Source organism: Anneissia japonica, unplaced genomic scaffold (assembly GCF_011630105.1).
Source record: "Anneissia japonica isolate Jap-2015-1 unplaced genomic scaffold, ASM1163010v1 scaffold287923_len1623670_cov205, whole genome shotgun sequence".
NCBI lineage: Eukaryota > Metazoa > Echinodermata > Crinoidea > Comatulida > Comatulidae > Anneissia > Anneissia japonica.
Window position 1 is genome coordinate 1,061,730 of NW_022721637.1, and position 14,107 is coordinate 1,075,836.

The following is a 14,107-nucleotide window of genomic DNA, read 5'->3' on the forward strand; positions in this document are numbered from 1 at the left end:
GGTATAAGCCCTCCATCTGTAAAAGCATCTCCCAGGGTCCCTTTATTTTGAATTTCTGAGTCCACCTCTGAGTATGTAAACATAAATTTACACATTTTATAATTTAAGGGGTCTGTTCCATTCCCTTTAAAGTTTCTTTGACAGTAAATATATTTGGGACAAAATGTGATGCCTCTTACCATCTGTTGGGCAATCGCACGTTTCCCAGCACCATTTAAAACTTATTGTGATCAATGAGTGCTGGAATGCCGTTGTGGTCAGTCATTTTGTTTTATCAGCCTGATGTTTAATGATTTTAAACACATACAGCTTAGGTCAGTAAATTGCATTACATACTTTTAATTTATATTTGATTTTTTCCAGATTCCACCAAAGGCTAAAACAAAGATCATGCCTAGCCTAACACCCCTTCGTAACAGACCACTGAATTTGAAATCAGTAGTGACCCCGGGACCAATTGTGGAGCACCCAATTCCACCTGGACGTCCTCTACCAGAGTTAAAACCTCTGGCAAAGGAAGTTTCCTCAGTAAGTATAATACAAAATCATTTTTGTTGCCAAATGACTGCACTTTCAATTACCCTTGCTTTTCTCTGAAGAAGAGGTGAAGAGTATTGCAATGGCGCACGTCTGTGCATCTGTGTGTACTTCTGGGAGCATAACTCGAAAACAACTGGAGCGATTTACTTCAAATTTTCACACATTGACAATGTTACAGGTTTCTCCTCGAATTCGGTGCTGATTAGAAGTAAGATGCAGATTTCAGAATGTTATTTATATATTTTCTGGCCGCAACAGACAGAGCCAACTCAAGCTGATTGTTCGACTGAGGCGTTTGGCTTGACCAAGCCGACTCGAGCGGATTGACTACGGGACGACTTTAGCGAATCAATCATGTCAAATTCTGGAAATGGTTAGGACCGTGTGCAAATTCGCCCGATTGGTGGGCTTGCCACTTCATTCCTATGATGCTAGGCCTTGTATGGCAAATAGAGCGGATCAATATTTTTTTAGTACATAAAGATAGGGCAACAGGGCGAAGGTTTGTAATCCCAAATTATTGTTACATTTGTATTTACTTGCCCCTTCTGTCCAAATATGTTAATTATACTGTCAGAACTTTATTTTAGAACAAGTAAAAATAAATGTATATCTTTGATCTATTTCCTTTTGATAGGAGTCGATGAAATCAACTTCGCTGGCTGTTTCGCAAGTAAGTCTCCAACCCACTATAAGCTCATCTACTGCAATATTATCTGAGAGTTTCACATCAAGCCCAGAGCTTATGGAAACTATTTCAACTGGAGAGGAGAATGCAGATTCCTCTGAGCTGCCAATGGCTGTTGAAGATGATGTCCCACTTTTACAAAGTGTGGATGGGGATGTCAGTGGTTTGCAAGTAAGTTTGTTTTATCAGAATGGCAGTGACAATCATTTAAGCTAGAAAAATAAATAAAATCATAGATAAATAAAACTTAATAATAGCTTTCAGATTGATAAGGCACAACAGTTTCAGAAGAGATAATTGAGTAGCACATAACACTGATATGCATTAAAATTTTAAAAATTTAGTGACAAAATGGGGGGTGGGGGATGCAAGTGCCCCCTGTGCCTTCCCCTACAGGATCCACCCCTGATTGTAGGTTTTTCATAAATATGCCAGGACTGATTGCTTTAAATTTCTACTTTCAATTACTTTTTCTGTCTTTGGGATGATTTACTGTGCAACTTCATTTTACAGAGCCGATATATTTATTTTGTGTTAACTTGATTTAGCTCACTGCTATTTTGTTGTTATTGAGTCGCACGTCCTTCAGGCGACAGTGCGTCTCCCGGGCAGTGATGCAAAATGAATAAATAAAAAATAAATAAATAAATGAAATTGCTTTTTACTTTTTGATATGAATACATGAAATGAAATATATAATACATTTCATATTCTTTTGCTTAGACTGTTAAGTTAGCTAATCAATTTAGGGGTTTTATAGCAAAAATTCTATATTAATATCTCTCTTTGGAAATTTATAACTTAATTGATTCTCGTAAGTGAGCAATTCAATTCAAAGTTTTCTCAACAGATGTGTATATTAAAGCACTTTCTCATTTTGAGGAACTGATTAACATTGAGTTTTTACAACTTGTTTTTTTTTTTTAATTTAACTTTACAGCAGCTTGTTACTGCAGATGGCATACAAGATGTCCTTCCTGAAGTTGATGATACATCTCCGATTGACATTATGCCAGTAGGGAGCACCCTCATGCAGCTGCAGGATGGCACATTTCTTGTACAAAAACCTGATGGTACAACAATCCAGATCCAAGCACCAGAAGGAATGACTATTGAAACGATCCAAGAGTTGCTATCGGTTGATGGTACAATGCACCCCGCTGATGCTCCAGAGATGGCATTGGCAGAGAATGAAGATGTTGTAATGGTTCCTGGATTGGATGTGAACTCAGCTGATCTAAGTAATGAAGTAGCTGCAACATGATGTGGTACTGGATCATTTCCAACCAAGTGCCTTGCTTCCTCAAAGAGTTGTCCAAACAGTTGACATCAGATTTTTTTAAAGTATGGAGTGTCATTGGGAGGTCTATGAGCATGGTGGTCAAGGCTTAACTGCCAAAGGCTTCTGCAATTCTGCAGAATATTAATAGGATATATAACAGAATGAATACAGGGTCACTTAAAAAATGATCATGTGATTGCATTGGGCTGTTTGGACCAATATCAAAATATATTCAAAAGCCATGAGTTCAGATCTACTTCAACTTGTATTGATCTCCTAGTATAAATTCCCAGCCCAATAATTCTCACTATCATGGATGAAAAGAATCGGTGGGATGCTGGTGGCGCTGCAACTATTAAAGATTTATGAGTATTGTTTTTTACCTATTTAAAAACAATAGAGCTTTATTCACTCATTGTAAACACAATTTTCAATACAAATTTAAGTCATAGATTAAAAAATATACTGCCAAACAAAAAAAAAATCAATAAAACACCTCAAAACTTCAAATAAAACTTAATTTCTCATGTAAAATAATAATCATAGTGTACATTTGTATCGCATTGGTATCTATCAAGCTCATGGTGCTTGATGTGTGGACTTCTGACTCGATCAGTGTCTGTGCATGGAAGAATTAGCTTAGAGGTCTGTGCTGACTGGTAGTCTGGCACCAGCACCTCCTGTAATCCACTAGGGGCTGTCTGGACCAGTACGTGGGGTATCCTGTACTTGCCACGACTAATGTACTGTACTGGGTTTCTTTAAGTTTGTATAATACATACTCCAAGTATCAAAATGCACGCCATCGTATCAGGATTCAATATTTCAACATTAATTATGTCATCATCAGGAATCAGGGTTTCTTTAAAGTGCACACAAGCCAACAGTGGGCCCACGGTTTAGAGGTTCTAACTGAGGAGAATTGTTTTAATGATTTGTAGACATTTTGTGTACAGGACTTCTAATAGTACATACCACCAGCTTAAATAACATTATATTAAAAAAAATATATAGCAACTGTATTATATTTATTCTCTACTTTTCAGTTTAAACTTACTGTAACTTTAAACTAATCGATTCATCTGGGTTTTTTTGTTTTTTTTTTTGTATTTGAGCTCCTCTTCACCCAGTTTAGAACCAAGCCTTCTCAGATAAGGACTCAGAATGGAGCTTCACTTTATACATTTGGCTTATGTGAAGAGTGGGGGTTACCGCGATGATGGTTCATTGCAGCTTCTGTCGTTGTGGAGTGATGTGAACATGTAACTACTCCAAGTACCTTTTTACAGTGGATAGGTAGTCACAGACCACGCCCATATGACAGACCACGCCCATATGTCAGGTCTCGCCACAATGAGTCTCATGCTTAGAAAATAAAAAATTGAGTTTATATATTGCATTTGAATAGATCACATTATAAGCTTTAATTTGGTCTTTCAATGGTTTCCCTAGGATAAGTAGATCCAGAGATGTGAGCTTTTCAAGTTTAGGTGTATGAGAACCACATTTTGAGAAAATCGGCCTCAAAGATAAACTAAACTGAACAAATAATATGACTAGAATTGCAGAATATGTGCAGGAAACACTGTTTTAGAAAGAAAATTCACTTAAAAAAACATTACGTCTCATTTTGTGGTGACACCTTACATATGCAATTCTGCACAATAATGCTGCTAGTTACGGGTTATCCTCCTACCTTGGCAGTATATTTTTAATATGTTCAAGTAAGGAATAATTATGTATTATTATGTACAATTTTTACCACTAAACATACAAGATTGGCCATACTAGCATTCACACCATTGTTTGAGAATTAAGTGGCTGAACAGAAATCACTTGGATTTAGAGGTTAATATGGTGTAGTTCCCCTGCCTTGTGGTACAATGCCATTACAGTATTACTGTTATCATGTTACTTGTAATATTATTATTATTATTAGGCTTTTTGACAAAAAACTGTCATGTTGGACGTGCCTACTGTATATACAGTAAGGTCATGATGTGATGTCACCATGACCTTATTTGGGCATGTCACATGTTTTTGTCAAACATAATTTGACAATCAGGACAGGGCTGTAGAAAGCTCAGTTTCTATCAGTGTTCAAGTTGTTTGTTAAAAATTATTTCATATTATCAACAAAGTGCTTTTAAGGCAAATTGGATGTAATACACTATACACATGAACTTTTTTAATAGAACAGAATATATTTCCCCAACTGAATACTTACTAATTTAAAATTTAACAGTAGTACTTCATATAATTTTGAAGACACTGACTTAATTTGTCTGAAATTGTAATTATAAATTTAAGGAAAGACAGTTTATTTTACATACGAAGTATTTTGCTTAATCTAACTTGATCATTAGGAGTATTGTGGGATGCATGGATTCAAGTAAGTAAAACCTCTGGTCATGTTCAGAGGGGCGGGGGGACTGCAAGCACAATAACTTTGGGATCCGCAAATTATTTTTAATCCAATAGGCAGGAATCTCTGCTTTTCCGACAGATGGGAAATTTTCCCCCGCTGGGAGCCCCCACTTGTTTGCCCCTATCTCTTAACATTTATTAAGAAATAGGGTCAAATCAGTTAATTTTATAGCCCAAGTGAGGGGCTAACTAAATCTTATTCATGAGAATTATTTTTAGTGTTGTGGCGTATTAATCCTGTATCGTACAGTATTTTCTACATCTAAGTTTTATAAGACTTATCTCAGGTCGATTTACATTTTATCATGATTTAGTGGTAGTAATGTTGTATTATAAGAATGTACAATTATGTATGCATTTAACAAGCGTCTGGTCTCTTAAGTATATTTGAGCATTTGTGGTAAACACTTATGAAAGTGACATGGTCGGGGCAGATATAGACTTCTAGAAACAGAAGAGCACAGGGACTGCAATTTGGAATTAACATTTTAGTATTATAGAGATTTGACATTTTAATAGTCAGAACTGAGGCATGTTCTCCAGTAAACAATCCCTACCCCATTCTGGAACCCCCACTATGGTTTTTATCACAGATTGAAATGCTGATGTAAATAATTTGGACGGTTTTCAAAATAAATATTACAAGAACTATTTGTTTGAATGAGATTTGTTGAGAAAATTCTGGTTGATTTTTGCGAGACTCTGAGTACTGGGGTGGCTCCAGATTTTTTCAGAAGGGGGTCCAGAAAGAAAAAATGGCACATAAGTTTAAGTGACATGGGGAACTGTCTTCTGTCTTGTCACCCTCCCACCTTTTGAGAGAATTGTTTTAATATTAGATTAGCCTGAAAATTATTCTCATGTGCCTTTGTATCAGCCGCACTCACTGAAGTGGTATGTTTCACTGTACTGTGCTAACGTAACTTGAATAATGAATTCTCACATGTGTTACTTTTGTAGCATGACAAGCCCTCATTCAATATTTTGTATATTTGTTTTAGTGTAAAATTGTTTTTTTACATTATTTTACTGGACATAATAGGAACTCAAAAAACAAATAATAATGTACCAATAATGGTACAGTAAGACACCCAAAAGAATGGTGGCACAATATATTTCTTCCAGATCCCACGTCTGAAATGTAAGTCATCAAATTCTTGGTACTTACTCAAATTAGTATATGATACTGTGCCAATTCCAAGCTAGATAATATTAATGTATTATGGCAGTCTTAATACAGTATTGTGTATCATGCCTATTCCACTATGTACTGTACTTTATAACCCTAGTTATTGGGTCACATGCTTAGTTCCCAAGGGGCAATTCCATAATGCAGGTCATTAGCATAATTGATATTCAAACTCTCTCAATTACCCACTTATACTCTAGCCCAAGAAAACAAGCAAGAGAAATGCACCTAGTGCCAAATGTAGTGTCATTAAAAAAAATGCAACTGGCGATTCTGGTTCTGATCCGGCAAATGTGTACATATAAAAATTCATCTGCGGTAGATATTTTTATTGAAAAGGTGGAACAAAGACAGCATAAATTTTTTAATACAGAATGTTGATTTATTTCTGTTTTTAAAAACCAGCGACAGAGGTGGATCAAAAAATATTTTTAAAAAAAAACCAAAATTAACAGTAAGATTGTTGATTTTAGTTATTAACCTGTTTAAAGTGAACCTTGCCAAATAAATTATAGCCAACCAGTGAGGTAGAAAGTTCAGGATATTTGACAGGATGAATGTAAATGACTTGTGACAATGACAAGTATTTATTGCAATCCAGAATACAGTGTAAGGTCGTCAGTTTGAAGAAAGTGATCAGTTCAATGTAAGGGTCATTAGAGCTCAAAGCTTCCGGAGTATTGCTACCTGTGTCCCGTTTCAACAAGCATAGCCTCCAATAACAGTTTGGCTCTGTCTCCAATGTACGGTTGAATCTGCCATGTGCTTACATACATCATTAACGCATCCCTACTCTTTGAATGTGCAATGTTTTCTAACACAGCTTTTTTAACTGATAATTCCTTGGAATACATAGAGAGCAGTTCTTGAGATGTCTCATCTGTAAATATAAAATAGTCATGTATTTTACATGTTTGGTTTTTTTGCTAATATTTTTATTAATGCAGAACAAATCAGAATAATATCCACATCATCAGAATATACAATAGAATGTAAATAGCCAGCTAAGGATGTTTATATTTCAACATGGTATTCAGCATTAATGTGGATTTTCAGTGAAAATAATCAATTAAATATTACTCCATTGTTTGGTAGTCCCAGTATCACTCTGGCACTTCCCTGAAGATTCTGAGCTTGTACACTGCTTTTTGATGATCGTCTGGAACTCATTTAATGTCTTCACCTCAATCATAGCTGTCTTTAGGATAGAAAGATAGAGTATTGGCTGGTCTAATTCCAAGTAAAAAGGATTAATATCTGAATACTTCAATCAGCTTTGGAGGCCTTGTTCACAAATATATAAAGATATATATTGCATGAGGAGTGTATATCAGCACATATGGCGAGTTCATGCACCAAGTCAGAAAATAGAGCTACTGTATTCTGATAGATAGACAGTGCAGTTAGAAAAACAGTTAGCACTGTTGCATAGACATGACCAGGACCTGAATTGTGCAAGTATAAAGATTAGCTCATACTGATTGAGACTTGGTTTGTGCACTATAGCAAATTTGTATAAAAAGCTTAAATAAACTAGCACAATAAAAATATTTGAAATTCATGTCATTTATCTCATATGGTCTGTCTGCCCCGCTTTTCTTTAATGAGCGAACTTAGCTACGACATCAGGAGTCAGAATTAAGGAGGTTAGGTAGGTAACCTCAGGATCTGACTCCAGACAGCACTCATCCTTAATATGCGGGTAAGAAGGCTACCTAGTCCTAGGCCTAGCTGGGTTGGCATTTGATGTTGAAGGCCTAGCCTCTAGGCCTAGCCTGCTATAGCCTAAAAACTTTCGAATAATTAAAAAACCAGCTGAATTAATGTTATTATATATCACATTCGAATTAACCAAGATACTTTATAGAGAAAAAAATTCGAAGAACATAATATGTCATATTATGACTGCCAAACTAAGGTGCAAAGAAACCAAACCAAAACAACAACAGAGCATGCCTGCCTTACCAGCTTCCAGCTTTTGGTTACGAGTGGGTCACCTGACCTCTCGGCGCAATCAGGTGGTGTATGGCACGTGACAGATGGAGGCGGAGTAAACGGTTTTTGTTGACACATACGTCACTCAGGTACCACCCACTTTTTTAGCCTGTCTGCAAAGCAAACATGCATGCTGCAAGGGGGACAGATTTTGATGTTTTAGTTGTGGGTAGCTGCAATACAGACCTAATCAGGTGGGCTATTTTATGGCAAGATATCTTGCACTAACAACAGCACTTGGAAACACTGGTAAATATTAATTAAAATAAGCCTAGGATTTAGGCATTGGGTCAGGAGGGTTAATCCTCCTAGGCTCTCGGCCTAGCCGCCCTACTGGGTAGTCGAGTGGACAGTACACCACCCACGGTCCTGCTGCAGTACTACTACTAGGCCTAGCTACCAGTCCAAGTGGTGGGTGATAGTGACAACTATTCATACAGTGATGGTAACAACTCCCTGGTTTTACTCAGTTAGCCATTGTGATAGCATTGGGTTTACCTTTGTTGTTTAATCATTACTATTTATTGCAAACAATTTGAAAATGGAAATACATTTATTAAAATACTATATAAAATAAGCATTAAAAATTTGTTTAAAACTTTTGGAACGATTAACTTCCTACTGTTTATTTATCTATTTACAGTAGTTATGAATTTTTTAATTATTGAGGTATAAAAATAACATAGCACAAAGCTAAAATGTATACAGAATATAAACAAGATCACCAAACAGAACATTATGAACAAAATGACAAATACCTTCAACAATGTGAGGGCCTCATGATCATCAGCAAACCACTGTTGCATAATAAAATAAAATAAAAAACAATAATGTATAATGCTAATGAAAATATACTTATAAAGCGCATAATACAAAAACGAAACCACAGCCGAAGTGCAGGAAAAAAAAAAATTAAATACAAAATCAAAAGAAAAGTATAGAGTAAATTAATGATTAGAACATTAAGATACTAAATATGGAATAGGTGATTTTAAGACTTTTATTGTATCATAATAATTTTACAGTATTTACATATAGTAAATTATATTTAAGGTAACTTTTACTTTAAATTATAAACACATCACCCATATCAATACCATCTTGTTTGCATATAAAACCACCCAATGATGGATTTGCCTTTTCTTCCCTTTTAAGTTATGTGTCTAGGCTTCCCAAACCAGGAGAAACAATCCATGGAACCAAGTTTTCTATTGGATTTGGAGGCAAAGGTGCAAATCAGTGTGTGATGTCATCCAGACTTGGAGCAAAAACTGCTATCGTTGCCATGGTAATAGGTTTTATTTTCAAACCAGAATTCTTGTTTTTATGAATAAGTATTTTATTATTAAAGCTGCCTATCATGAGCTAAACAACAATGAAAAATTCAATTTCATATTTGAATATGAGAATTACATTTAAAAAAGCATAAGGAATTAACAAGAATTTAGCTGAAAACATTGTTAACTTATAACAATAAAAAAAGTAAGAAAAACTAAGTAAAAAGTTAAAAAAAAAAGTAAAAGAAAAAAAAGGAAAAGTAGTATTATTTATTATATATTACGGCAAAACTTCGTAATAAATGACACACCTTCTTTTTTATTTGTGTACATTTTAGGTTGGAGATGATAGTTTTGGAAATGATACCATTAAGAACTTTAAAAACAACAATGTTGATGTTGGTAAGAATTATATTTTCAGAAAATATACAATTATTAGGAAAAAGATGAATATACATATTGAAGAGATTGGATTGGATTTATTCAGTTTAAACATCAAGGATAGCCCACGAAAGTCTAGAAGAAGACTTGATAGAAATCTCCACGGTTCAGCATACACACAGTGGCTACCACCCACCAGATTAGCCGACTGAGCTAAGCTGATACTCACGTTTTTCACAAATTTTGAATATCAATATAGTTTTTACAATTTTGTTTGCACAAACTGATATTATTAGCATACAAGTTGCAGAAATGGATAACAGAGATAATGGCATTAATTATCAATGTTGTTCCTACAACCCAAAGAAAATATCGAGAAATGGTTCTGAAGAAAAACAAATCATTATTATATTATATAACAAACAAATCAACAAATCATCTGAATGCAAAGTTGCTGAAAATCATTAATATATTTTTTGTTTTTGTCAGGGTTTGTAGGAAAAAGCTCCGAGGCTTCCACTGGTGCTGCTCCAATAGCGGTTGATGATCAAGGTAAGAACAAGCTCAACAGAGGGGTCTGCAATTAAAACAAATCCAGCTCATTTTGTAATAAATGCAGGGCTGGAGAGCTGCTTTGAGTTTACATTGAGCTCCGAAAACAAAGCCCTACAATTATAAAGAACAGTTCATGTTCCAATTCAAGAAATTCTGAGGCCCCCCTCCCCCCCCCCCCCACTAATTCAAGACCACTTTTTCAAAGAACCAATTAACAATCTTCATTTTTTAAAGACAAAGCTCAGTGGAGACCAAACACCGGGGCCACCCCAAATATTCAGATCTTCAAAGGTTGTCACAAATTGGAGGGTAAACTCTAGTTTTCCACATTTGAAATCAACAAGACAGTGACTACTAGCTTGGCAGTGAGAGTCTCAGTATCTTGCAAGTGCATACAAATTTAGTGATCTCCAAACAGTGGTAGTGCCAACATGCTGGAGGACTGAAAGTGCATTCTCACCGAATCAAAATTTTTGGATCGGGAGGTCTACCGAACTGATCAGAATAGAGATGCTGGAATTGAATGCATCTGAAATGCGGTCCAAATTTTGTTTCAGATCTAATGTGGATGGAACTTTAGGGAAATAATTGTGGGTACTGTAATATGCTGGATTGGATTGGATTGGATTTATTCAGTGTAAACACCAAGGATAGCCCACAAAAGTTTAGAAGAAGACTTATTTCCAATGGGGTCCTTCTGGTGGTGACTGGGCAGTACACCAGGAGACAATCCCCTACTCTTTTCCGAAGAGTGTACTGCGTACTTTAACGTGCACATGGGCCATAATGCACACGGGACCAACGGCTTAAATGTCTCATCCGAAAGACAGTGCACTATTGTAACTTGTATTTCAGCCCTCTAGCTAAAACACAAGGACAGGCAGCGATGGGAATTGAACCAGGGACCTAGAGATCTCCACAGTTCAGCGCACACACAGCGGCTACCACCAGATTAGCTGACTGAGCTCAGCTGCTCTCTCAATGCTGTAATAGTCTTAGGGATCATATTTCATTTCTTAAAATGCTTATTTTCAACATTTTTATTATTGTAAACATTTGATTGTAACAGGTCAGAATTCTATTATCATTGTTGCTGGTGCAAATAATTTATTAAGTGAAAGCCATGTGACAGACGCATTTGCTTCCATCAACTCTTGCAAAGTTTTGCTCTGCCAGCTGGAAATTCCACCAGCAACCACACTTACTGCCTTGAAGCTAGCCAAGCGAAGAGGAGGTTTGTGAATAGACTTGCTTATAATTCAAGATCATTAATATTTTATTTGCTTGATTCCTAGTTTGTTTGCTTTAATTGAGTGAAAAGAGTTTATTGCCAATTAAAAGATAAATACAGTAGTACTGTACTAAAATATTCTCTGTATTATGTTCATTTTAATGAGTACAATATACTGCAATAGATGCTACCATTTATATTTGACAGTATTGACGGTTTTAAATCCAGCACCAGCTGTTGAAAATCTAGATGAAGAATTTTTTAGAAACTGTGATATTTTCTGCCCAAATGAAACAGAGGTAAGTTGTAGCTTGGTGGATCCCAGGAATAGTATAGCAAATGGTATTTTCAGTAAGTCAGTAGCATAGGCTCTAGTTCCACTAAAAGTCTATTCCAGCCTCATCATTTATTATAAGGAAATTATTAAATTACTTAAGTTGTATGCTTACTTTAGGCAGAATTGTTGACAAGTCTACCTGTAACTAATGTTGAAGAAGCTAAAAGGGCTTCGCTTGCACTCTTGGATAAAGGCTGTTCAAAAGTTATCATAACACTCGGAGTTCAAGGGTCAGTATTGACTTTGAGGGATACAAGAACTCCAGTACATATTCCTGTAAAGCAAGTAAAGGCGCTGGATTCCACGGTAAGTGCCAATGAATTATGAAAATGATTAAAAAGTCTATAATTATAAAAATGACAGTCAACTTTAACTTTACATTTCATTAGGAAAAATAATAATAACTAGAGGGCACTCTGAGAGTGCATACCCCACACCCACATAATTCTTCTCAGTATAAATTTTCCCCATATATTGTCTTCCCCCCCCCCCCCAAAAAAAAAAAATGGGGAAAAAAAACAAGTAGACCTCTTGGGATTTGAACCTGGGGCTGTAGTGTGGAAAACACTCTAACAACCATTACACCAAACTATTTTCACAGATATCACTTTGAAATACAAATATGCCGACAAACAAATAAATAAACAGGCAAAAACATAACCTCCTGTCAACTTCGTTGGCGGAGGTAATGAGATCTTTGGTCATGGAACATTGTTACCAAGTTTGACAAGTTTGTGATTGAAAATATGGGCTGTATACAAATAAATAAAAAAAAAGTTTTTCGTTGATTGTGACCTTGACCTTTGACCCTGACCCTTCAAAATTTAATCATCTCTAGATCATAGGTAAATTAACATTGTGGCCAAGATTGATGAATTTCTGATAAAAACGCTGTAGGCTGTTCACAACAAATATGCCGACAGACAAATAAATAACTAAACAAAAAACCAGGCTAAAACATAACCTCCTGCCAACTTTGTTGGCATAGGTAATAATAATAATAATGATAATAATCATAATAATCATAATAATAATAATAATAATAACAATAATATATTTATAATAAATATATCAACCATATTATTGATAAATTATTGATAATGTGAATGAATTATATTATTTTATGTTGTAAATAATATATAAATAATAAATTCAATAAGCATTCATTAATTTCAAATGTTTAGATGTATTTTGAATTATAAACATAACATTAGTTTATTGAATACATAAGTAATTAATGTGTTTTAATTTTGAATGTCAATACACACACCAATTCCTCGAATCTTCCATTTCCATTAGGGGGCTGGCGATTGCTTCATTGGATCACTAGCATACTATTTATCTTCATATCCAGACTTAAGGTTGGAAGAAATAATTCGACGAGCATCTGTTATTGCATCTATCAGTGTTTGTGCGGCTGGAACACAAACTAGCTTTCCTTGGAAAAGTGATATATCACACGATGAAGGATTGTTCAAACATTGAGGTTTTAGGTTACGGAAAATTCTAAATGTTTCCCATTCTGATTCTTTGACACATTTTTATATATTTGTTCTTTACAAATGTGACAAAAATTCACTCAGACACATTAGGGTTTTAGAGTGTTTTTTTAACTTGTAGAGGGGGTACTACTATTTCCACTACCATTAGATAACACAGGTGTAATGATATAACTAGTCGACACATTTTCAAGCAGAATAAATTTTCTATCTTTTTACTTTTTGGTTGAGTTTATAAAGCCTGAGAACATATTCAAGAATGTCTTAACCAGCAAATTTGAATCAATTTGGTGCAATTTCCATTACTTTTATTACATAGGGGCAGTAAAGTAACCAAAGCACTCACACAGATTAGAGATCAACATGATACGCATTAAGCATTTGTTAATTACATATTTTATAGATTTCTCTGCCAATCCTAGTATTTATATATGAATGCAACATACAAACCAAACGATATTTAGTGCGACAAGACTAGATCTCAGACACAAGATAAAATAATAATTATGTATATAAATTTTAAAGTGTGAAATTCAATCTCGGATGCGAATGAAATGAAATAAAATATATGTATATATAAGCTATGGTTCTATTTTTGGCTGTTTGCTTACGTTTAATTTTAGGTGTTGTTATCAAATTTGTATCTCTACCGAGATCTAGCCACTGTTTCAGTATTTTGGTTTTTAATTAATAAATAAATAAATAT

The 14,107-nt window shown here is 35.0% G+C and overlaps 2 protein-coding genes across 4 annotated transcripts in view; both read left to right on the forward strand.

Moving 5' to 3' along the window:
* The window catches only part of LOC117111640, a 7,942-nt gene extending 3,817 nt beyond the window's left edge, over positions 1-4,125 (forward strand). The window contains exons 4-6 of one of the 2 annotated variants that reach the window (XM_033254599.1): positions 364-528; positions 1,178-1,399; positions 2,169-4,125. In XM_033254599.1, coding sequence (XP_033110490.1) covers positions 364-528; positions 1,178-1,399; positions 2,169-2,492 — 711 coding nt within the window. In that variant the 3' untranslated portion in view covers positions 2,493-4,125. The remainder of the gene's footprint in view (positions 1-363; positions 529-1,177; positions 1,400-2,168) is intronic. The other variant, XM_033254600.1, reaches the window with a different exon arrangement.
* Positions 4,126-8,162: 4,037 nt separating this feature from the next.
* On the forward strand, positions 8,163-13,981 carry LOC117111686 (ribokinase-like). Of its 2 annotated transcripts, none has more exons than XM_033254669.1 (8): positions 8,163-8,315; positions 9,277-9,409; positions 9,737-9,800; positions 10,269-10,331; positions 11,404-11,568; positions 11,773-11,864; positions 12,020-12,208; positions 13,202-13,981. In XM_033254669.1, the coding sequence occupies exons 1-8, from the start codon at positions 8,248-8,250 to the stop codon at positions 13,385-13,387; spliced, it is 960 nt and encodes a 319-aa protein (XP_033110560.1). In that variant the 5' UTR covers positions 8,163-8,247; the 3' UTR covers positions 13,388-13,981. The 2 variants fall into 2 exon arrangements, with proteins under 2 accessions (XP_033110560.1, XP_033110561.1); XM_033254670.1 differs by having other exon boundaries at positions 8,235-8,370.
* The last annotated feature ends 126 nt before the right edge of the window (positions 13,982-14,107 follow it).

Excerpts from the sequence above, each read along its gene's own strand:
- LOC117111686 (XM_033254669.1), top strand. The coding sequence starts at position 8,248 with ATGCATGCTGCAAGGGGGACAGATTTTGATGTTTTAGTTGTGGGTAGC. Across the intron at positions 8,316-9,276 it reads TGCAATACAGACCTAATCAG|TTATGTGTCTAGGCTTCCCA; the intron begins GTGGGCTATTTT and ends TTCCCTTTTAAG. Across the intron at positions 10,332-11,403 it reads AATAGCGGTTGATGATCAAG|GTCAGAATTCTATTATCATT; the intron begins GTAAGAACAAGC and ends TGATTGTAACAG.